Here is a 25506-nt window from a genome sequence, read left to right on the forward strand (position 1 = left end):
AGAAACATGCACGGGGTGGGGTTGTTGTTTAAATCAAAAATAACCCACATTTTCAGATAAGGCATGATCTCATAAACCCTGATATTGAATTAATTTTTATAGAGATTTTTACCGATATTAACAACAAATTCTTACTCGGGGTTATTGATAGACCTCAAAATACCAGAGTTGCATTTTGGGATATATTTTACGACACGTTATCTAATGCACTTGATAGTGGTCTCTTTCTAATTCTAACAGGGGATTTTAATATTAACATTCTAAGTACTTCAATTAATTGTATTAAATTTAAAAAACTATTACAAAGATTAAATCTTTGATAAAAGTTCCCACAAATTTCACAACGCTACATGGCTCGTGTATCGATCTTTTTATTACTAATAAAAAATCACTTATATCAGATACTAATGTTAATGCTCCTATACGCAGTACACATTCACCAATAACCTTATCTTTAAATATAAAAACATACAAACAATTAACATACAAAAGAACTATTAGAAATTATAAACTTGCTGATTATGAAGGTTTAAATAATGAATTATTAACTGTCGATTGGTCAAAAAATGTTTTTAAAAATGATGATATTAATAAAATTTATCAAAGTTTTTTAGATGTTTTAAATAAAACAATAATACAGTATATCCCAACAAAAGTAGTAACTATAAGACCAAATGATAAGCCATTTATGAATAACACTATACGTATAAAAATACGAAAAAGAAATAGAGCACACAAACGCGCCAAAAAAACTAATAATCCTAATCATTGGCTATTATTTAAAAAAATACGAAATGAAGTAATAACATTAATTAGGGAAGCTAAAAGTAATTTTAAAAACAAATTAGAACAACAAATAAATATTAACAGCCTGCCTTCAAATAAATGGTGGAAAATAGCTAAATCTATTGCAAATTTGGAAAATGAAAAGATAGCCACCTCCCCATTAATATTTGATATTTTATTAATATTTTATAAAAGAAAATAACCTGCTATATAAGTACCAGTCTGGCTTTCAACAAAACGATTCCACAATAAATCAACTTTTAGAAATTTATGATGTTATAATAAGTTATCTTGATATAGGAAAGCAAATTCGATCTATATTTTGTGATGTATCAAAAGCGTTTGATAAAGTTTGGCATATGGGTTTATTGTCTAAATATGGAATTAATCAAATACTATGTAAATGGATTGAACACTATTGAATTAAAAGACAACTGTTACGTCTCAACGTGTGGTAAGTTAAACGAACAGACAAGAACAGAATAATCGATTTATCGGTCTCAAAATATTACCCAACAAGGTTCCAAATATATACAAACTCTTCTAATATATACAAAATAAGAGTAATAATAACATAATATGTATAAACTAAGGCTGTGCAAAAATATCGATATAATCGATAATCGGTAGAAGTTATTATATCGATTATTACCTTCTGACGGCAAGTTACGGTCACTTTCACATGATTGAACTTGCCGTAGTCTGGCATGCAGACGAATGAACGAATACACAACGTCAACACAACAACTATTTCCCCCCTCTGCTTACAAACTGGCACATTTTAAATATATATTATAGTAAAAAAACTAAACTTTAAGATTAAATACATTATTTTAATATTTTCGTTGTTTTTGTTGTTATTACTAGTTGAAACTAAAATAGGTCACGCACTTTGTGAACAATGACGATCGCACGTGATATAGTAAAATTAGAATTATCTCCCTTCTTTGCTCTTGATTGATTTGTAGAGAAATTGTCTGCTTTCACGATAAAACTAATTGTATTATTAATGATCAACTCAGCTTTTATTACTAAATCATGTCAGATACAGCCCATACAAAACACGTTTTTGACTTCCCGGGAAAATATCTATATCTCTCGTAATTTCTTGGAAGAATCTACTTTGGTTTTCGTCAAAATTAACCAATCATAAAAATTCTACTTTGAAAGCCGGTAATTATTTTTTTATTGTCCAATCAATAGACGCCTTCTTTTATATTTTATTCTATTATTAGTAACACTGTGTGATCGCCAGTAACTTGCAAAGAGAAACCATGTATTGTCTTTGTATTTATCGGAGATATTGGAATAAAAACAAGCCAACAGTGAGGCTGATGTCCCCCGCCGAAATCCCAAAATAAATCGATGACACATATTAATTAATCGCACATTTATTTTTTTTTCAAAAGTATCGAGCAATCAAACTGATTATCAACTATACACTAAGTTTCATTACTCTCTATCAGATAGAATCAAAGTTATCTTGTCCAAAGGTGGGTGACAATAACAATTTTTTTTTTATATATTTCATCAAGTATATTCTCTTTGTTATCTCTTTTCATTACATAAATGTAATATTGTCTTGCTCAAATATGTCTGTTCATATTTATGTAAAGTGTAATAATAATAATAATAATAATATTATCTCTGTGAAACTGGAAGATGGTTTCTCACCATCTCAAAAGTCTTAATGATAAAAAAAATAGCTTATCAATAGATCTCCACAGTTTCGCCTATTAGTCAGAGATGATCAAGAAAAAGTCATCTGAATCAAACCTGTATGTAAAACAGATGAAATATAAAGTTATCGTGTCCCAAAGCATCAACCAATCAAATTGCTTATCTCTGCTTACCCTAAGCGGAAAATGCTCATCTTCGAACTCCATCAAGGCATTGACCTAATCAACACATACACCAAGTTTGAACATTCTAGCTCAATTAGGAAGAGAGTTATCGTGCCCCAAAGTATCAACCAATCAAATTGCTTATCTCTGCTTACCCTAAGCGGAAAATGCTCATCTTCGAACTCCATCAAGGCATTGACCTAATAAACACATACACCAAGTTTGAACATTCTAGCTCAATTAAAAGTTATCGTGTCCCAAAGCATCAACCAATCAAATTGCTTATCTCTGCTTACCCTAAGCGGAAAATGCTCATCTTCGAACTCCATCAATGCATTGACCTAATCAACACATACACCAAGTTTGAACATTCTAGCCCAATTAGGAAGAGAGTTATCGTGTCCCAAAGCATCAACCAATCAAATTGCTTATCTCTGCTTACCCGAAGCGGAAAATGCTCATCTTCGAACTCCATCAAGGCATTGACCTAATAAACACATACACCAAGTTTAAACATTCTAGCTCAATTAGGAAGAGAGTTATTGTGTCCCAAAAAGTGTGACGGACAGACAGACGGACAGACAGACGGACGAACCCATTTTAATAGTCCCCTGCTTTCTTCGAAAGGCGGGGGACAAAAAAGGTTCAAATGAATCAAGAATAAAACTTAGAATAATACTCAAGTTAATCCTACATTTAGCAACTAATTATTTTACATTAATTGATTTTTTTACGTACATCGGCACAGTATTAGACTAGGATAATAACACTACTGTAACTCGATCAACACAAATAACAGGTCGGTAAAGTTCGGTTTTTCCGGAAGAATGATAATCGATTATTATCGATAATCGCTGACAAATTCTTGCCGATAATCGATATTGAAATTTCATATCGATTCCCAGCCTTAGTATAAACCCTAAAATAATGGGTATAATGAAAACGACATGAAACACGTCTTTACAGAACAAAGGAATTATCACTACTGGCGCGAAGTTGATACATTCCGTATCAATTCCAGGAAAAGTATCGTAAAAGAAAGGGAGGTAATTATATAGGTCAAAACAACAATTTACGTCTAAACTCACAAAATACTTAAAAGTAAATCCTATAAAAAATGGAATAGTAAATTGTATATTAAAATAATACTTTTTAATAGTATTATTTAATAAAATATTTTAAATAGCACATAAGTAGGTCAAACAATAGATATGGTACATAACACACACCCCCTCTTAAAGAAAACATTTGATACAAATGTTTAGTACAAACGAAATTTGAAAAAATAAATATTTACACAAATCAAAGAATTAAAACTATGCACAATAATAAATAAATGTTAATAAATGTTAACGGGTTATGATCTGTATATATCAAAACAGGACAATTAATTAGCAACGTTAACATAAATATCAAAATGCTGTAGAGACAACATTAAAGCTAAACCCTCCTTTTCCACAGTTGAATAATTTCTTTGATGTTTATCAAACTTTTTGGAAAAATAAGCAACAGGGTGATCAATACCGTTTTGATCTTCTTGAAGCAGAACTGATCCCATAGCTAGATCACTAGCATCAACTGCCAGCTTAAATTGTTTTCCAAAATCCGGAGCAATCAAAATTGGTTCAATGGTTGAAGAGAGAGAGAGAGAGAAATGGGGTTTAACGTCCACTCGACACAAACTAGGTCATTTTGGGACTAACATATGGTTCAATTTTATTTCAATAATTCGCTTGCGCATAGGGGTCTTTAGCAGTGGGAGGAAACCGGAGGACCCGGAGAAAACCCACGAGGTTGGACAGGCGACCCTACTCCTTGTCACGTACAACCGGGGATTCGAAACCACGCCAGTCGACTCAATGACAAGACTTTATGATACAGCGCGCGCACGCTAACCATTCAGCAATCCAACCCCCCTGGTTCAATGGTTAAAAGGGCTTTTAATTGTTCAAATGCTATCTGACAAGCACTATTCCAAAAGAATTTAATATCCTTTCGAAGCAGCCTGGTTAAAGGTTCTGCTATGTGAGCGCAATTTTAGCAAAATTTTCGGTAATATCCCACCATACCCAAAAATCTCATAAGCTCTTTTCTTGAAGTAGGGGCAGGAAAATGATCAATAGCTTCGACTTTAGACATATAGGTTTTATTTCACCACCCCCTATAACGTGACCTAAAAACTTAACTCTAGCATGTCCAAATTCGCATTGAACTAAGTTAACCGTTAAATGTATCTTCGCCAATCGACTGAAGAATTGTTCAATGTATACCAAATGTTCTTCCCAAGTATCACTATATACAACAATGTCATCGATATATCCTTCGCAATGTTCAAGGTCGCCTAGTATTTCATTTATCAACCGCTGAAATGTTGCCGCAGAGTTCTTCATGCCCATAGGCATTACTTTGTACTGGTACAACCCTTTAGGGGTGACAAAAGCTGACACTCGTTTTGCTCTTTCTGTTAAAGGTATTTGCCAATAACCCTTTAATAAGTCAAATTTACTTATATATTTTGCATTGCCTATTTTATCGATGCAATCATTGAGTTTACTTTACGAAAATCAGTAACAAATCGAAATGAACCATCATGTTTCGGTATTAACAAGCAAGGCGAGCTCCAATCACTATTGCTTGGTTCTATAAGATCATTTACGATCATATAATCAATTTCCTGTTTTAAATATCGTGCTTTTATGGGATTCAACCGATACGGATGTTGTTTAATTGGTCTTGCATCTCCAACATCCACATCATGATATATATAAGTAGTCTTATTTGGAGAATCAGGAAATAAATTTTTATACTTAATAATCAGTTCACTCAGTTGAACCTGTTGATCAACAGACAAATGAGCTACTTTACTGTGAAGATTAGTAAGAACGTCAGAGTTAAGCAATTTGACGTTTCCACCCAAATCAAATGTATCTACCACTAAAAAGTCGCTTGACTCGCCGTTGGCACAACTAGCCACAGTTGTAATATGCGTGTCGTCTCTGTCAACATAAGGTTTTATCATATTGCTATGGCATAATTGTTTATTTTTACGTCTTTCGGGCGTATTGACTTAACCTCTGATCAATAGTATATGGTCCGTAATATCTTGCCTGTAAAGGTTTATTAGTAATTGGTAAAAGAATCAGAACTCGATCACCTGGATTAAATGATCGTTCTCTTGACTTTCTATCATACCAAACTTTCATTTTAGACTGATTTCGTTTTAAATTATTTCTTGCTATCTCGCAAGCTTTATTCAGTTTGGTTTTAAATCCACTTACATAATTCAACAAACTATACTGTTGATCATCAACGAGCCATTGCTCTTTAAACATTTTCAGTGGTCCACAGTATGACCAAAAATTAGTTCATACGGACTAAATCCCAGAGATTCCTGAACAGATTCTCTGGTAGCGAAAAGTAGTAAACAAATACCCTCGTCCCAATCCTTTTCAAACTCAAAACAATAAGACCTAATCATGTTCTTCAATGTCTGGTGAAATCTCTCAAGGGCACCTTGCGACTCAGGATGGTAGGCACTTGATTTATATTGTTTAATACCTAATTGATACATCACTTGTTGAAATAAACCCGACATAAAGTTACTTCCTTGGTCAGATTGAATTGACTTTGGAAGACCTACGAAAGTGAAGAATTTGATAAGAGCTTTGCATATACTCGGAGTCTTAATGTTCCTTAACGATACTGCTTCAGAAAACCTTGTTGAAGCGCACATCATTGTAAGTAAATACTTATTTCCAGCCTTTGTTTTTGGCAATGGCCCTACACAGTCAATGATTACAAGACTGAAAGGCTCATCAAATGCGGGAATGGGTTTTAAAGGATATACTGGGATCTTCATATTTGGCTTACCTACAACTTGGCAGGTGTGACACGATCTGCAATAATTTACATCATGCTTTAATTTGGGCCAAAAGAAATGACTGAGAATTTGTATATGTTTTAGTTACTCCTAAATGACCAGACGTCGGAGTATCGTGAGCCAAAGTTAAAATATCATTGCGATATTTAGGTGGTACCACAATTTGGAAATATGTTTTCCATATATTATCTGCGGAAACATCTGGCTGCCTCCACTTTCTCATAAGTACCCCATTTTCTAAAAAATAACCTACTGGGATATTGGCTATTTCATCATTAGGAACTGCTTTATTAAAAAGTGCCTTGGTATCAGGATCACTTGCTTGTTCCAGAATTAATAATTCTCTTGACAACTTTTCAACCCCAGTGTTTTGAAAATCGGAATATTCCACATTTAGTGTTTCCATATCAGGAGAATTATGTATAAATTTTTCAAAAATTGTATCTGATAACTCGTAAATAGTTGTATCTGCATCAGCGGCCTTAGCCATAGCACGAGTTACAGCACATGAAGGGAAAATGTCAGTTTCGACATCATCGTCTTCCATCGGGTTATTGGACATGAGTGGATTAACTACCACTTTATCGCCAGCCAAATCATTCCCCAATATAAGGGTTACGCCATCCATGGGCAAAGAGTGCCGGACACCTATAGTGACTGGCCCCGTAATAATCTCCGATTTTATGAAAATTTCATACAAAGGAACCCTAAAAAAGCCCAACTCTACGCCCTGTAATAAGACACTTTTCTTAGAAGTCTCCTCAGCCAGTGGCAATATGCCCTGTAGTAAAAGAGACTGAGTAGCTCCAGTATCTCTTAAAATTTTTACAGGTTGCAGGTTGGCGTTATCGCCTATCAGCGACACAAAACCTTCGGAAATAAAAGGTTTATAGGTTCCGAAAACATCGGGTATATCAGATTTGATTGACTTTTCTTGAATAAATCCAATTGATTTAGGAAAAGTTTTGTCTTTCGTCTTTTCCTTCCTTTGAAGTATCCAACATTCGGACAAACGGTGACCAGTCTTTTTACAATAGGAACAAACTGGTCCAAATTTCTTAACTGGTTCAGCACCCGAAACGCCAGCTTTATTGCTGAGTTTATTTCTGTCCGAATGATCATTTGGAAAACTTAATGTTTTATTTTGAGTAGGATATGGGTTGTGATTACTTTGTCTGTTGACTGTATTAAATGTTACCTTGTGGGTGAGCGAATAGTCGTCTGCTGCAATTGCAGCAAGTGACAACCTTTCTATTTTCTGTTCATCTAAATGTGTTTCAATATCTGCATTAACACATGTTTTAAATTCTTCAACTAATATTAATTGTTTTAAATTTTCAAAATTATTAGCAACCTTTTTGCTATCACACCAACGTTCAAATAATCTTTCTTTTTCTCGGCCAAATTCAACAAATGTTTGAGAATCTGACTTTTTACAATTTCGAAATTTTTGCCTGTAAGCCTCAGGAACTAACTTGTAGACATTTAGAATTGATCTTTTAACTTCTTCATATTTCAAACTTTGCTCAATAGATAATGAACTATATCTCTCTCTGGCTTTGCCAACGAGCACGCTTTGTAATAATATGGTTCATGAATCTACTGGCCAATCTAAACTTGTTGCAATTTTTTCAAAGTGTAAGAAATACTTATCCACTTCTCTTTCGTCAAAAGGTGGAACAAATCTAACATATTTAGCCACATCGAATTTATTTGAATCTTGTTTATTTCTTTGTTCTAATTGTCTTAATTCTATTTCTTTTGTCTTCGCCTGAATATCTAATTCTTTCTTAATTCCATTACAGTTGGATTTTGAATGAAATCCTCGACATTAAACACCATTTTGAAAAAAATAAGTCTGATTTAAGTAAAAGTAAATATTAAATTAAGAATTGAACTAGTTAGCTTTGTTATGTTCAATCCCGGACAAGCCCCCAACTCTGTTACGTCTCAACGTGTGGTAAGTTAAACGAACAGACAAGAACAGAATAATAGATTTATCGGTCTCAAAATATTACCCAACAAGGTTCCAAATATATACAAACTCTTCTAATATATACAAAATAAGAGTAATAATAACATAATATGTATAAACCCTAAAATAATGGGTATAATGAAAACGACATGAAACACGTCTTTACAGAACAAAGGAATTATCACTACTGGCGCGAAGTTGATACATTCCGTATCAATTCCAGGAAAAGTATCGTAAAAGAAAGGGAGGTAATTATATAGGTCAAAACAACAATTTACGTCTAAACTCACAAAATACTTAAAAGTAAATCCTATAAAAAATGGAATAGTAAATTGTATATTAAAATAATACTTTTTAATAATATTATTTAATAAAATATTTTAAATAGCACATAAGTAGGTCAAACAATACATATGGTACATAACACAACAATGTGTAGTTTTAGAAGGTTTTAAATCGAATTATTTGCATACCGATTCTGGAGTTCCCCAAGGAAGTGTACTTGGTCCGTTTTTTATTTTTAATTTATTTAAACGATATCTCTGATAATATAACTAACAATATAAGGTTTAACGTCCTACTGTTCTGCTCCGACTGGGCTAATGAAGACGGTGCAAGAGATGGATTGAGAACAAGCCAAAAAAAAAAGCTATTTTTCATACAATCAGGGGCCATAATCCAGGAAGTTATGGTCTAAAATGCGCGAATATCGACATGGACTGAGATATTTGGGATATATATTTTAAGTTTCATCAAAGTTTGCGTACGAAGGGCGTCCATTTTGTCCGGCAGTTTCGATCAGATTTTCGGAAAATTCGAACTCAATCATCATTAGGGCGTAACGGTGATATATTCAAATGTTTTTTTTTAAATCGGATAAACAGTGTCACCTCTAGAGGGACCACAAGGGCCATAATTCAGAAAGTTAAGATCCGATAAGCGCGAATATCGAAAGGAACCAAGCTCTTTGAGCTATAAACATGCATTTCAAATTTCATCAAAATCAGATGATAATTGTGACCTCTAGAGTGACCACACGCTAAAAAAAGTGACTTTTCGTACAATCAGGGGCCTAAATCCACGAATTTTCAATCCGATACATGCCAATATCGAAAGGAACCTAGACCTTTTGGAGATAAACCTATATTTCAAGTCTCGTCAAAATCGGATAAGTTGTGACCTGCATAGTGTCCACAAACAAATTGTGGATGGACGTCCGGACGGACAAGGGTGACGACAATATACGTCCACATGAAAATGTGGATGTATAATAAAATCTCTTTGATATAAGGTAAAACATAATCCATTACAATCTGATACATGTAATAGAATGAGAAAAATATCTCTTTAATATAAGATAAAACATAATACATAACATTGGAAACGAGGCTAAATGCGATGATGACATCACGCGCTGGGTGGAAATTCAACAGAATTGAAATTATATTACAAATGACTTGGGTGAAAATTAAAATTGACTTGGGTGGAAATTATAAAAAAAAAATATATTAAAATTGACTTGGGTGGTAATTAAAAATGACTTGGGTGAAAATTAAAATTGACTTGGGTGAAAATTCTAAAAAAACAAATTATATTAAAATTGACTTGGGTGAAAATTATAAAAAAAAAATTAAATTAAAATTGACTTGGGTGAAAATTATAAAAAACAAATTATATGTAAATTGACTTTGGTGGAAATTAAAATTGACTTGGGTGAAAATTATACAAAACAAATTATATTAAAATTGACTTGGGTGAAAATTAAAATTGACTTGGGTGAAAATTAAAATTGAAAATTAAAATTGACTTGGGTGAAAATTAAAATTGACAAATTAAAATTGACTTGGGTGAAAATTAAAATTGACTTGGGTGAAAATTATAAAAAACAAATTATATTATTTTTCATGTCCCTTATCAGCCACCGTATATTATACTGATTGGATTAAAAAGAGGGGTGTAAATGTTGGGGGGGGGGGTACAACCCCAGCGAAAAAAATAGTCGGTCGCAAAATAAATAATAAATGCAGTCGGTCGCAAAATAAGTACAGTCGTTCTCAAAACACAAAATAAGTGCTCACTGAATTAATGAGGTAAACTAACAATGGCAAAATAGAAGGAACATCCCAAATATGTATTTGCGTGAATCCCTGCACCTAAATTGCATATGTCAGGCTGCTCACGCAAACCTTTAGTATAAAATAACCTTGTCAACTTATCATGTTTTTACCCTTATTCTGTTGTGAGTACATTTATATGTAGTTCAGCTCTGAACGTAGGTCTCATTATATACTATTCAAAAAAAGTAGGGGATATTTGATTTTGGGGGCATAATACTAAAATATGCAAATGACTACGAAAAAAGTCACTATAGAACCTAACAGAAGAAACATTTCCAGTTACATGTGACGCCCAAACGCACCAATAGCTACCGCATGGAATGCAGGTGATGCTTGGGATCATCATGGGGGTCCAACCCAAGATTTGCACGACTCTGACTTTGAATGTTACAGTCATTGTGGCATTGAATTCCAGGGTGGAAACATCAGTTTAATTGTTTTAGTGACCAGAAAACAAATTTTGATATGCGTCGGCTTACCCAAAATGAAAGGTTACGTGCCCTTGGCATGCTACAGATCGGCACAACACAGGCGGTTGTGGCGCGGACGATGAATGTTTCTCAGTCTGTCATAAGCAGGCTATGGTCCAGATACCGTGATACACAATCTGTACAGGACAGACCACGCTCAGGTCGACCAAGGGCGACAACTCAAGCCCAGGATCGATTTATCCGTACCTTGGCCTTGAGAAATCGTGCCATCACAGCAAATCAGATCAGCGCTCGTCTTCAAACAGACACTGGTGTGAGAGTGAGTGGCCAGAGGATTCGGAATCGACTGCATAGGGGTCACCTTCGCGCCCGACGTCCTCGCGTGATCCCTTGTTTGAGAGATCATCACATTCAGGCAAGACGTCGTTGGTGTAGGGATCGTCAACACTGGGATAATCGACGCTGGAGCAATGTGATGTTTTCAGATGAGTCAAGGTTCACTGTTGATTTTTTGGACAGACGTAGGAGGGTGTGGCGTCGTCGAAACGAGCGCTTCCAAGACGTTAACGTCATCAGACATGATCGATTTGGGGGTGGTTCTGTTATGGTGTGGGGAGGCATCACTGTTGCTGGAAGAACGGCTTTACATGTTGTTGCAGGGCGTGTTACAGGCCAGTACTACCGGGACAACATCTTGGCAGTCCATGTTGTGCCGTTCGCACGACGTCATGGCCGCCGTTTCATCTTCCAGGATGACAACGCAAGATGTCACAGGGCCAGGATCGTTACAGGTTACCTCCAACAACAGAACATCACCACATTACCTTGGCCAGCACTGAGTCCCGACCTCTCCCCCATCGAGCATGTCTGGGACATGCTTGGACAGAGGTTACGTCAACGTCAACAACGTCCTGCCAATGTCCAAGAACTTGCTGCTGCGTTGCAACAGGAATGGGACAATCTGGACCAAAATGACCTTAGACGTCTCATTAGGAGTATGCCACGTCGGATCAATGCTTGTTTGGCAAACAGAGGAGGATTTACCCGTTACTGACTTGGTTGTGATGCTGTGGTAACTTTGCTGTTTGACCCCGGGTATCATTTTACCCTTATAATGGTCAGTCTGTGCCTTACTTAGTCTAACGATCATTTGGAATAAATCGATGAATGTGAACTTCATTTCATTTTGTCATTTGTTTCTTCGTCAGTTTCATTAGGTGACTTTAATAACACTTAAAAATCAAATATCCCCTACTTTTTTTGAATAGTATACACTCGCCCTGTACAACACAGTCGAGCGAGTATAATGAGACCAACGTTCAGAGCTGAACTATTGTATATGTTGGTTTAAGAAAAATAAAATTCCCCAAAGGGAGAAAAATAGTCAGTCTCAAAATAAGTGCAGTCACTGCAGACGGTCTCAGAATTATGCATGGGCGACTAAATGAATTAATCAGGTAAACAAACAATGCAAGAATAGAAGGGAAAAATTTTAAATACTTAATATATGAATTTGCATTAATCCGTGCACCTAAATTGCAAACGTCACACAACTCGGGAAAAAAATAGTCGGTCTCAAAATAGGTGCTCACTGCAGGCGGTCTCAGACTAACTGGATTAAAGGGGTAAACCAACAATTTCAAAATAGAAGGGCAAAATTTTGTGTGAAACCGTGTACCTAAATTACAACGGTAATAACCTTGTCAGCTTGTCGTGTTTAAAAAAAATATACCTGTAATGAGTGTGTTGGTCTAAGAAATTGAAAGAGCTTGTTACGAAGATTTTGATAATTCCAAATATAATTTGATTGTCATACGAATAATATTAGTCGAACAGTTTTTAAGAAGTTACCGGAAGCATAGTTTGTTTCAGAAATACGTAAAATAAACACCTTTAATTTATGAAATGTTAAGGCGATCTATAGATTTTAAGAATTTTACTTGTTGCATATTTAAATCCCAGAACTTAAAACGTAATTTCTGACCATCAGAATTCTGCAAAATCTTCCCCTCAAAGTCCAGTAAATGGCATTTCAGAGAATATGTAAACGCCCTCGTAAGACAAAGTCCTCTCGGGCCCAGTCCCAAAAAATTAAAAGTTCAGTTACATAATCTAAATTTTTTTATTATGTTATCATTCTTCAACTCCTCTGTCTTAAACAGTGAATCGCCCAGTTAGTATATATAGTACCACTAGTAGTGGGTCGTGGGGCGACAGACTGTAGAATTGTTATTTCTACTCTCACAAAACAGGCGAAATTGACAGACAGGCCTTAAGATTCTGTCCCAGTTCTTATCCTCTCGTTAACGAGAATGTTGTCCCATTTGTCATGACATTGGCTAAAATTTTCAGGCCTAGTCCCAAAAAAATTAAAAGCTCAGTCTCATTTCTGTGCCGCCGCGTTTTGACCAACAGGCAACATACTGCACAATGTCGTAATAACAGGAGTAAATAGGCCTAGCTGCAAGAAATGTCTGATATAGTTTTACCTCTTACACAATTACACAATCAAATCCCGAATTCTTCGAATTATTCTTCGGATATGTTTTGTTTAGAGTAGTAGTTAAATTTATAATCGTCGCTTAAACGCCCTTCACTATTAACTTGTCTCTCTAAATATAATGATTCTAGGCTATCTGAAACCCTGAGATAATATTCATCTGAGTAAAAGGACTGAAATATAGAGTCATCGCCATTTGATAGCTTACTTGTATATTTAAACCAACATCCATACTGATCTTTAGGGATATGTTTCGCAGTTCCATCCCAAGAGGCTGGAAGATCATCTAGCACTAAGTCAATACGGTCTGGTTGATATTGAATGCATGTTAAATCAGGACTAATGCAGTAGCGTTTTCCTTCTATTTTCTTGGTAAAACAGACGTTAAAGTCGTTTTTTTCCACACCAGCTTTTTTAGTTATTTTCTGAAACACTTTGAAGTAGTCGGCTGTTTCAATGTCTTCGACCAATTCAACACGTTGATTTCTGGTTGTCACAATTTTAGTAACCTTCGAATGGGCTGACAGCAAAACGCGTTCTCCCACATAGTAGGCTTTAACTACTTCGAAGTCTCCCGTCTGCGTAAAGTCAACGCAATTATTAACGCCGTGGCAATTTTCATAATCGCTATCATTTTCTGTTGTTTTTGTATCTTTTAAAGTCATTTTTCCGTGCCTGAAATATATAAAATGAGTTTCTATCTTACAAGATCTGCAGTCCTCACTTGGTATCTCAGATTGGTGTAAAATTCGACGTGACTTGAATAAAAGCATTTATAATAATATGATAATGTGAGCCATATTGATTGGTAGAGACTCAGAAATGAAAGTGTCTAAGACACTCGAGCTACGTATTGTCACAAGATACAAACGTTATTTTTTTTAGTTGATCGGATGTGGTTACAATGTCTTTTTATCGATGATTTATAAAATATTAGTGATAGTTGTTGTACCCACCTGTCGGTCCAGTACGTTCACACAAAATGGATCCTTATCTATATAATATAGCCTATACTTTTAACAGTTTAACACTTTAAATACTGTATATATCCTGGTTCAATACTAAGGGTGACAGAACAGTCAGCCTTATGGTAGAAGGAGAATTAACTACTAACATATTAATATTAACATCCTAGTATTTATTCTAATTTCATTAGTCGCATTTTTTCGTACTGGAATTGCCGTTTGCTAAAATTAACACTCGCCTACACAATCAGTCATATCAATTCAGAAGATTTCAGAGCAAACTTCAAAACTTATTATATTCGTATTAAAGGGACTATCCCGATTTGAACAGTCAGAGTACGTATGAAATTTAAGAGCCAACATATAGAGGAATGGTGTATTTAACTTGTCTCAAAATTTCATCTCAAAATATTGGGTCGTTTAGACGGAATGTCAACACTGCTTTACCGGGACACGTAACCCTTTTAAGATTTCGGGACAGTTTTTTCGTTGGCTGACCTGATAATCGATCCCCGTTCCTTTAGAGGTCTATACAATGAATGACCCATTTGCTGTACTTTATAACGAAAGGTAAATGCAACCTATTGTCGGTCACATTTGCTGTACTTTATAACGAAAGGTAAATGCAACCTATTGTCGGTCACATTTATTCCAATGCGCAATTTTATTCTCTAGAATAAAATAAGTTTTTAAAGGCACGCAAGAAATATATCCAAAAACAGCTATCAAAACAATATAATAGTCAACGTTGTATCGTTGAATGAAAGACCAATCACAGTCGTTGATAACATAACGATGATGGCCAATGGTCAGGGCCGGCGAAAGCAATCAATGATGGTGGGATGGGGAAGGGGTCTACCATCCTAGGACTATAGGCGAGGGTCTAGATCGTCGGACATGCTTTCTGGGAAATGAAATGAAATGTGGTTTAAAGATGCTTTCTGGGCGATTTCCTGAAAATTGGATCTAAACTTCCCGTCAAATGGTCGATACCCTTTAAGCAAATTGTGTAAAAACCAGTAATACCAAGGTTGTGTACATTCTAGAGCAGTGGTTCTCAACCTTTTTTTCTTTTTTTTCCATGGAACACATGGAAAATAGAAGCGGCACACCTGGCTAAATATATATGAAAAATATTTGAATTTTGCAAAATAAAAATATGGTAAGTCAGACGGCACACAACCGTAGCGTAGACACAGAATAGTCATAGATACATAGAATGACTCAAACACAGCCAAGAACTTACCAGTCGACACCAGTTAATACTCAACTGGGATTACGTGGTTTTACCCATTTTCGTAAGTGTGCCGTTCACAATTTCGCGGCACACTTAGGAAGATCTCGCGGCACACTGGTTGAGAATCACTGGTCTAGAGGCAACAATTTTCATCCGATTTGGATGAAACTTAAAACGGGTGTCACTAGTTCTCGGATGAGTTCAATTTTGGTGCGCATCTTACCCCTGCCTTTTACGCAAAATGTTCAATATGAATAAAGTTTCTGGACCTTTCCGAGGCGATTGTCCATTTCATAAGATGAAGCTTAAACTATGCGTCAAGGATCAAAAGTTCTTGGATGAGTTCGACTTTGGTACGCTTCAAAGTTGTAGCCAGTGCTTTTTTCGCAAAATGTGAAATATGTATAAAGTTTGTGGGCCATCCAGAGGGGCTAAAACCCATTCAGATGAAACTTAACAAATATGTTAAGGATCAACTTATCTTTCTTGAGAGTATGAGCACTGTTAATTTTACCTCTTCCCTATCTATTTCTTCCAAAATATGTGGGCGTGTCTTGCATGGCAACCGCTTGTTTTAACTGGCCATAAGCAGTGAATTATTTGGATATGGGACATAAGGAAATAGTGTGAGAAAAACTCCATCCCGTCGTTTTTAATTACCCAATCTGTGAGATGGGCTTGAAATTAAGATAGACTGTTCAGTTAACTAATCGCGGCCCTCCCAAATGGGGGATCAGTATAGGGTATAGCAGGGGGGGTTTTCTGGAAGTCAACGTTCTAGAAGTCTCACATCTATGTTAAAATGGGGCATCGTCTGGTTACGTGTTTGTATCTAACCGAATAGTTACTTGTGTGCAATAACCTAGAGAAAGGTGTACTTGCGGCCAATTATTGGGGGAGCTAATTCCCACAACCCCTATAGCCATACACCCCCACCCCCACTCCACCGGACTTGATGGTGTTTGATATATTATTAATTTTTCATTTTGAACTATTACTGTAAGAACTAAATCTTACATAAAGCATCTTTAGATATAGCAGATAAAATATGGGAATAGAACAGGCGACTGAGGCGAGAACTGTTTACAACGCGGAAATTAACGACACTCTAGACAAATTTTATAATACGTCATTTAAACAGGAAATGACACAAATCCACTTTATTTGTCCGGTGTGTTAACTTTACTAAATAACATACACCAAAACAGAGAAAAGGTTCATTCACAGTTCATAAATTTAAAGAGCAAATAAAAACTAAATGAAAAAAAATAATATTTTAATAAACGCCGTGAATGTTCTAGTCCTTGAAATAATGATGTAAAATCTACCAAATTTTAAAGGAGATCCAAGGTTGGTATGATTGAGAAACTTGAAATAATATAGGTCAGCTATTATGGACTGCAAATTCGGAATTCAGAGGAAATGAAACATGCGTAACCTGTAAATGCTTAGACTGTAAGGGTGGACAAGTAACAAACCTTTAAGGTCATTTTCGTATTTAATTGTCAAATATATTTTCTGCTGATATACAGGTTCCATCCGTTACGAGAACACCACGTGGCTCACATCGCCATATATCATTAGTCTCGTTCTGCCACGCATTCAATCTGGCTTTTAAATCACCAAAAACACTGGAATACATTGGATTATAGGCTAAATTTACCAGCTCGTTGGGATCGGCGGTTACATTAAACATTTCAAATTCAGCGCGATAATAATAATCTTTTAGTGATTTAATCCAACCAGTTGACTGACCCCTGTGTGTATCATTTAAAAGCTTTCGGAATGTTGGAGAATCGAAAATATCTAGGGCCATTGGATACGGAGCAAAATAATTTAAATTGTGAATCAGGCGTATGTCTTTTGTTCTGATAACTCTCATTGGATAATACATGGTGACCTCGTGCAGGTTATGACTAGCAAACACGTGATCAAAGCCAGTGACGTCAACATTAGACAGAGCTGGTAGCAGTGACCGTCCAGTCAATTTTACTTGAGTGTCGAATAAAGACCAATTTGGATATTGAACATCAAACCAGTCTAATATTGTGGGTACAATATCCGTAGTGCTGGCCAAGGCGTTGGAAGTCTGAAAATGAAACAAAATAAACAATTTAAACCCGATTTGAAATGACCCAAAGATACTATATAAATCTGTTCATAGGGTATTTTCAGTCTCGGTAATGTCAAGAAGCCTTTTACAGTAACGCACTTCGTTAGTAGAAGAAATGTTTCTGACAGACAGACTGAAAATTGATACCCGCACCCGCTCCGTTGTAGACCCACTACTTTCGTTGTTCATACATGTATTTTAATCATATTTTACTTGTCTATAATAATGTACAAGCTAAACATTAGACATTCGTGATCGTGATCATTTCTGCACAGAGAAAATATCTATCCGTTTTCCCGTTGAAATCAATATTCCAGGGGTATATAGGTTTTTATTTTAACTCGCGATACAATACAATCAAGGTGTCTTATAAGTCTAATGGACCATAGGGTTCGGTATAATCTAGTTTTTGTCAGTGATATACGCCAAATTGACGTTAATGACCATGTATCTTTTACCCCCCCCCCCTCCTCCCCCAGAATTAACGTTGTCAGAGGGACTTGCTCCGTGAAAATTTCCTTAAAATAGACCCTGCCTTTATTAGAATTAACTACTCTATAAATACTTTCGTGGGTATCTTTAATCTACGAGTACAACTCATTGGTATTCCTGACCAAATTTCACCATTCAAGTATTTCAAACACGGACGTCACCTTTATTTAAAATGAAATGAAATGGGCTAATGAAGACGGGCCTTTTATTCAAAGTAATGAAATGGGGTTTAACGGCCTACTGTACTGCAGTGACAGGGTTAACGAAAACGAGCATACGCCATGCCCATACAGTGTCTTATACAGTGTGACAACGGCGCTACGGACCACTCTTATAATTAGACCGGGCGCCGGCTTCAGTTAAGAGAGAGAAATTGTCTGATAGGGCATAATTGTTTGTCAATGCCTACTAGTCAAACATTGTGTAAAAAAATCAGCCATCCCTCTCAATGTATGATTATATCTGAGGATGGGGCCTATTTCGTAATCATCACTGGCGACACTTCCGGTCTGTAAAATTGCTGTCATTTGTATTTTTGTAGTGTATATACATATTTTAACATTGTGTAAAAAAATCAGCCATCCCTCTCAATGTATGATTATATCTGATGCCTCATACCTGATGCCATGTTGTGGTATTTAACTGTCACTGTCGCCACTTCCGGTCAGTGTGAAATTGCTGGCAATGATGTAGGAATGTTTGGAACCGTCTAATGAATCATATTCAAAAAGTTTTAGCCATCCCTCACTTAGTATGAATAAATGAATTTTGGACAGCACTTGACCTTTGCTGTCCAAGGTCACTGTCAACAAAAAGTTGCTGTCAATGGTGTTTTTCGACTCAGTATTACCTATATATTAAATATTATCAAAATTGTCCATCCCTACCAAAGTATGATTAAAAGTGAAAATGGGCTCCCTTTAGGCCCCCACACAACCTAAATGGGCAAGTTAATTCCCGGCAGCAATCCAGATGTTTGACTAGTAGGCATTGACAAACAATTATGCCCTATCCGACAATTTCCCTCTCTTAGTATGATTAACTGAAGCAGGCGCCCAGTCTAAATATATCGAATTCAAACTATCACGGGGTCTTTCACGGGACTTCGATCGATTTTTCGTTCCACCTGGACGACTATAGCCTTGTCAGGCCCTCGGTCCTGTACCACTGAACCACGTTGGATATATCGATGACTTTTCTCGGCCAACGCGTTAATCACCGGGTATTCCCGTATTAATTAGACGAGTGGATACAGGACAGTATAGGATGTTTATAAACAAACCCCATTTCATTTCATTTCACTAATTTTAATTGTCATCGTTTATTTGAATGACGAAATTCGGTCAGTGACCCTGATGTACTATACTTCTACTTGTGGATTTAGAATCAATGGAAAACCCACAAACCGAAACCTTTTTATATTGTTTAACGTAGTAAACAGTCGGTAAAACTAAAAGAACCAATCAGAAAAGTAAAAGAAATCCCAATATCTTTAATTAACCCGTAATATTATTATGTGTTCCTTGCTGTGCTACTTTTATCATCAATCAGATAACATTTAGTGCAGCATAATTAAACAAAGTCCCCAACAATAATTGTAACATTATACTGTTTAAATCTACTTCCATTTTACTTTCGGACTCTAATTCCCGAACAGGCAAATAAAGCGCACCTAACCAGTGACGTAGTGACGGGGCGAAGGGGTGGACTCCACGGCGACAGCACGCCCCCTCCCCTCAGACCCCCAAAATAAAAGGCTCGAAATATTACATAAGCCTATTACATATTGTGCATTTTCTACTCCTGTGTGGTCTCATACTATCATCACATATCATGTTCACAATTACAGGTTACAGTTAACCGCCCAGATAGTTTAACCACTAGTGTGTGTGAGAGAGAGAGTGAGAGAGGGGGGGGGGCTAACACAATGTTCAATTTTATTTCAATAATTCGCGTGTAGGGGTTTTTGGCAGTGGGGGGAACCAGAGGACCCGAAGAAAACTCACGAGGTTGACCAGGCGGGGATTCGAAACCACCCCAGTTGACTCAATGACAGACCTTGTGATACAGCACGCACGTGCTAACCATTCGGCCATCCAACCCAGGCTTAACTGACAGGCAGGTCTCGCTGATCCTCTTCTTCACAAGAATTTTCTCCCAGCTATGACCTAAAATGCCAGGAAATTGACTCAAATTATCTCAGTGGGAGACTTCCCCAGGGGCGCAAATGTGTGTGTGTGTGGGGGGGGGGGGGGTGTAGTCGGCCGCAAAATAAGTGCAGTCGGTCGCAAAATGTGTGCTCACTGCATGCGTCACACTACTCACGCAAACCTTTAGTATAAAATAACCTTGTCAACTGATCATTTTTGCATTAATGTTATGTTTCATTCTTATTCTATTATGAGTATGTTGGTCTAGGAATAAAATTTCCCCCAGGGAGAAAAATAGTCGGGCCCAAAATAAGTGCACTCACTGCAGTCGGTCTCAAAATTATGCACCGGCGTCTAAATATATTAATGAGGTAAAAAAAAACAATGCTTAAAGATGAAATAAAGCTTTTATTCAAATTTAGGTCTGCAGCCAAAATTTCTAGCGTGAAATTCCGCTAATAGACCGGAGGCTCAGCGCGGGGGGGGGGGGGGGGGTGTCCATCAAATGGGCACAAAACCAGATCCAACTTTTCTAGGGTAAAATTTGCGTAGAATACGATGCCGAATGGTAATCAGTCCGCCGTTGGGGCGTTTTCGAGATATTCGGGTTCAAAGGTCAAATGAGTTCATTTGTACTGAAAGTGAATGCGTAGTCATTCTTGTATTATGAAAAGAAGCTGAAAATGATCGACAGTAATCACACTTTCAATAAAAATGTAAACTTGCTAAATTCACCCTTAGTCTTAGTGACCCTGGAGGTCAAAAGGTAAAATTTACCGTTTTTGCACTAGGGAGATTTAAAGCAATAAAATGTCAACGTAAAATATAAAAATTAAAGCGAAACCTGTTCTGATTAATAATAGGAACATTTAAAATGTATCCTTATCAGTGATTGTCGCGGCCAAGCAAATATTCACTGCGGATCAATGTGGGAAAACACGTATCTGACGACGAGATTAAATCTTTGCAAATTTTTTATGAGTTTTTATGAATTTGGCCGGCACATGGACGCAGATAAAACCGAAGAATGCATTGTACATAGTAGTTCACAGGATATATATGTCGTAATGGTAAATGTTAGCGGGAAAATTTTGGCAGGCTTTGTGACGCGGCCTGCAGGCTGGAGTCCAGCCATGGAACTATTCAATTGTATTTTTCAGACAACTATATCATTATGTATAGCATTCGTTGTAAAACTAATTCGGAGAGATTTTGATTTAACAGTTTTTACGTATTTTTGAAACAGGCTCCGAAGCGTTTTGGTTCTGTTATGCAAGATCATTTTCGACGTTCCAAAGTAAAAGTTCTGTGCTAAGACCAGCTAAAGATAAATTTTAAATGTTCCTATTATTAATTAAAACAGGTTTCGTGTTAGTTTTTATATTTTACGCTGACATTTATTACTTTAAATCTTCCTAGTGCTAAAACGGAAAAATGTGACCTTTTGACCCCTGGGATCACAAAGAACAAAGGTGAATCTAGCAAGTTTACATTATTGAAAGTGTGATTACTTTCGATCATTTTCAGCTTATTTTCATGATACAAGAATGACTGCGCGTTCACTTTCAGTGCAAATGAACCCATTTGACCTTTGACCCCGAATATCTCGAAAACGCCCCAACGGCGGACTGATTACCACTCGGCATCGTATTCTACGCAAAAGTTCACCCTAGAAAAGTTGGGTCTGGTTTTGTGCCCATTTGATGGACACCCCCCCCCCCCCCGCGCTGAGCCTCCAGACTATAAAGGTTCTCCTTGCTAAACAAACTGTACAATTTTACGAGAGTTTATCGTCCACTCGACACAAACTAGGTCATTTCGGGACTAACATATGAATTTCAAAACCAAAGACCCTTGATTGCTGTTATTGACATCTCAGAGAGTTCCGATATTTTCTCGTAGTTATAATGAAGCGATGGGCGGCGTTAACGCGACGCAATATTTGACGAAATTTCACCTGGGTGGTGTCATGGCGTCTTGTACATCATTGGAAATATCGCTTCGAAAATGTAGAACGCATTATCACAAAGAAACACTGTTCGGTAACTATTTTAGTGGTACAGTCTTCACTATTTGTGATAGAATTACTTATTTCAATAGAAACTGTAATGATATGTTTTGAGAATTGTGCGTTTGAAACATTTTTTACTTGCGCAAAGCCTCTCAGATTGTATCAATTGTAGCGGCGAACACAGTATGACCGCGACAATATTGTAGAGAATTATATGATCCCGTTAAACAGGGTGGGGGTACATCATTCCACTTTAAGCATTAAACCATTGACCTTATAATTATAAAGTCCGCGACTAAACGATGTATTCAGACGTACCTTTCCCCAGTTCTGTTTACTGTCTGGTGATGAGATAATAAATGGTTCAATCATACCATGGTCGTAGAGATTAGTTTTAGCACCAGGAAATGGTATACCGTTATCAGATGTATAGATAATTAATGTGTTATCTAGTAAATTATACTTCTCTAAAGTTCTCATAAACAAACCCACACCTGAAACACAAACATTAATTTCTATGTTACAGAAGAGTAACGGAATCTCCCAAAGAAAGTCTTGGGCGATACGAATCGGTTGGAGTTTTTCGGTTTCGAACTGGTGAGATTTGAATACACTGTGTTCTGATTGGTTATTTGTGTGCACACTTTGGACACTGTGAGTTGTAACTGCTTGCAAAATGCAGGTAGTATATTTAAGTCGTTGATGTTGGTTGTATTTCTCTCATCAAATGTTTGTTCATCGCATTACAGGCCATCTAAACGACAAGACAGTTGTTCTTGTGAGGCCCTTCGTAAAGCACCACTGACAACGGAAATCCAGGCCGGAATATCCGAATGAACTTTTTCGGCCAACACCGGGATGGAACCGGCGATCCCCAGATTAAAGAGCAGAGGTCTTACCCAAAAGTGTTTTCTTTTTTTATGCGCACCCGTGTGATCGAGTTCCTCGTAACTAAGCGCCATGACGGTGCCTGTAAATCCATACCCCAGCTTTAGCATTGTTTTCTTAAAATAAAACTGGAAGAGGAAGTCATATGAAAATGTAGTTCCTTTAGGAACGGCCTCTGATCGGACGGTGTCCGCTAACCATTCCTCCATCCCTATACATATGGCTGTCATTTGAAAATACCGCTCTTCCCCACCTCTGTTCTAAGTTTCATTTGGAGTCCTTACCGACTATTTTTCACCATGATTCTTCTTTTTTTCGCCGAAAGGAATCATATTGCAGCTATATAAGGACGGATGGGAACGGTCAGCGGACACCGTCCGATCAGAGACCGTTCCTGAAGGAACTAATACAAATGCTAATTGAACATTACCTTGATCTAATCGTCCAGTTACTGTATAAAGATTGGCCAGATCTTGTCTCGCAATTGAATTATCCGGAATATAAGGTTCAAGGGCCACTTTCATTGGATCATAGTAATCTGGTGTCCAATCAGGGATCGTTCCATTACTTTTACTCGGATCTCCAAATTTCTCACAAAATTCTCCATAAACATCCGGAACGTTACAGCGATGTGTGTCATGGAATGCCATGTACAGGAAAAACGGCCTGAAAAATTCGATACATTAAAAAGTTAGGGCGTTTTGCCTATTATTTGCGTAATTGGGAATCAATAATTTATTATTGTCAATCGTGAATATGAAATAGGGTACCCCGTGAAATTTATCCAGTTCTTTTACACAAGGGCAATAATTGCATAAATATCTCAAATATCAAATAGGGTATACTCTTAATAATACAAGAATAATACTCTGCGATTTTTATCCCATTCTTCTTATTGTTCACAAAAAAATCAGAATGGAACTTTAATGTGTGGTCATTTGTTCATAGAAATTCTTAAAATTCGGCTTAAAACATTTTATTGTTTGCGTGTCTGCAAAACTTATAAACGGATGGGTGAATAAGGAGGACGAAAAGGGGCGTCGGAACGGCGGGGATATATGAGTGCAAATGTCTCCCTGCATCATTTAAAAGCACGGCGCGGCAATATATCTTTTCAAGCCATCATGGTTGAGATGGTTCAACTGATCTCTGTTTCAGAAGGAATCTGGATACAAGATTATAGTTCGGTATATATACGTCAAAGTGCATGAACTCCGGGATCTAGGTTGCATTCTGATCTGGTGGGGTTTAAATTGTAACTGGTTAAAAGACATTAGATTTACCCGTTTGTGCAACAGAATTTCAAAGATTTATTCGGGGGAGGACCCCGGAACCTCCTCAACTACTACGCCCATTGTGAAGACACTATACACCCATGTGTGCTATTTCCCTCAAAATCCAGAGACTTTACTAATAAATACAATGCCTGGTGAAGAACATTTGATGAGTTTTGTTTTTAGGTGTCGAGCGCATATTTTAGGAGCAGAAGACTTACACCAATGAATTTACCTGGAGTCATTGGTAGATATAAATTGCTCAAAATATTCATTCATATAGGTGATGTTTCTTCCTATCTTATTACCATCGTGTGTCGTATCTGTTTCCATAAAGTCGAATGTATACACAGATTCTGGTTGGACATGGTATTTACCAATAATACCTTAAAGATACATTCCCGGTACAAACTGGGTGATTTAATGGTATATTTTGACTAAAAACATATTCAAACTAATTAATTTGTCATAATTTTGCTTCAAATCCTTCTCAAACATTGTAATTGCGAAGGAATGCCCTGCTATAAAAATTCGATCAAACCAGGTCATGTTTTACGCCACGTGACTTACCTCTCTTGGAAGTCAGAGGAGATTTCATTGTATACATAAGACGGTGTTGTCTTTAATCGCTTACTATTTATTACAAATATCGAATCCTAATTAAATTCTCGGATTATCCACTACCCGTGTATTTTTCCGTCATTTTTATCTCAGAAAGTGTTGTACGTCCAACTCTTCATAAAGTTTATCAACTTGTACATCAAGCGCTCAATGTTCGCGTGTGACCTTTGACATCACGCGTGCAGAAATTCCTAATCGTCGGGCTGTTCATTAGGGGAACCC

The 25506-nt window shown here is 36.7% G+C and overlaps 1 protein-coding gene across 1 annotated transcript; it reads right to left on the reverse strand.

The window, feature by feature from the left end:
• Positions 1 to 17028: 17028 nt before the first annotated feature.
• On the reverse strand, positions 17029 to 25015 carry LOC126824618 (N-sulphoglucosamine sulphohydrolase). The gene is made up of 4 exons (XM_050553883.2): positions 24899 to 25015; positions 23820 to 24055; positions 22820 to 22995; positions 17029 to 17824 (listed from the first exon to the last, which is right to left on the reverse strand). Exons 1-4 carry the CDS (start codon positions 24994 to 24996, stop codon positions 17234 to 17236), a joined length of 1101 nt encoding a protein of 366 aa, XP_050409840.2. The 5' UTR covers positions 24997 to 25015; the 3' UTR covers positions 17029 to 17233.
• Between the last annotated feature and the right edge of the window lie 491 nt (positions 25016 to 25506).

The sequence above is a fragment of the Patella vulgata genome, chromosome 6 (genome assembly GCF_932274485.2).
Source record: "Patella vulgata chromosome 6, xgPatVulg1.2, whole genome shotgun sequence".
Taxonomy (NCBI): Eukaryota; Metazoa; Mollusca; class Gastropoda; family Patellidae; genus Patella; species Patella vulgata.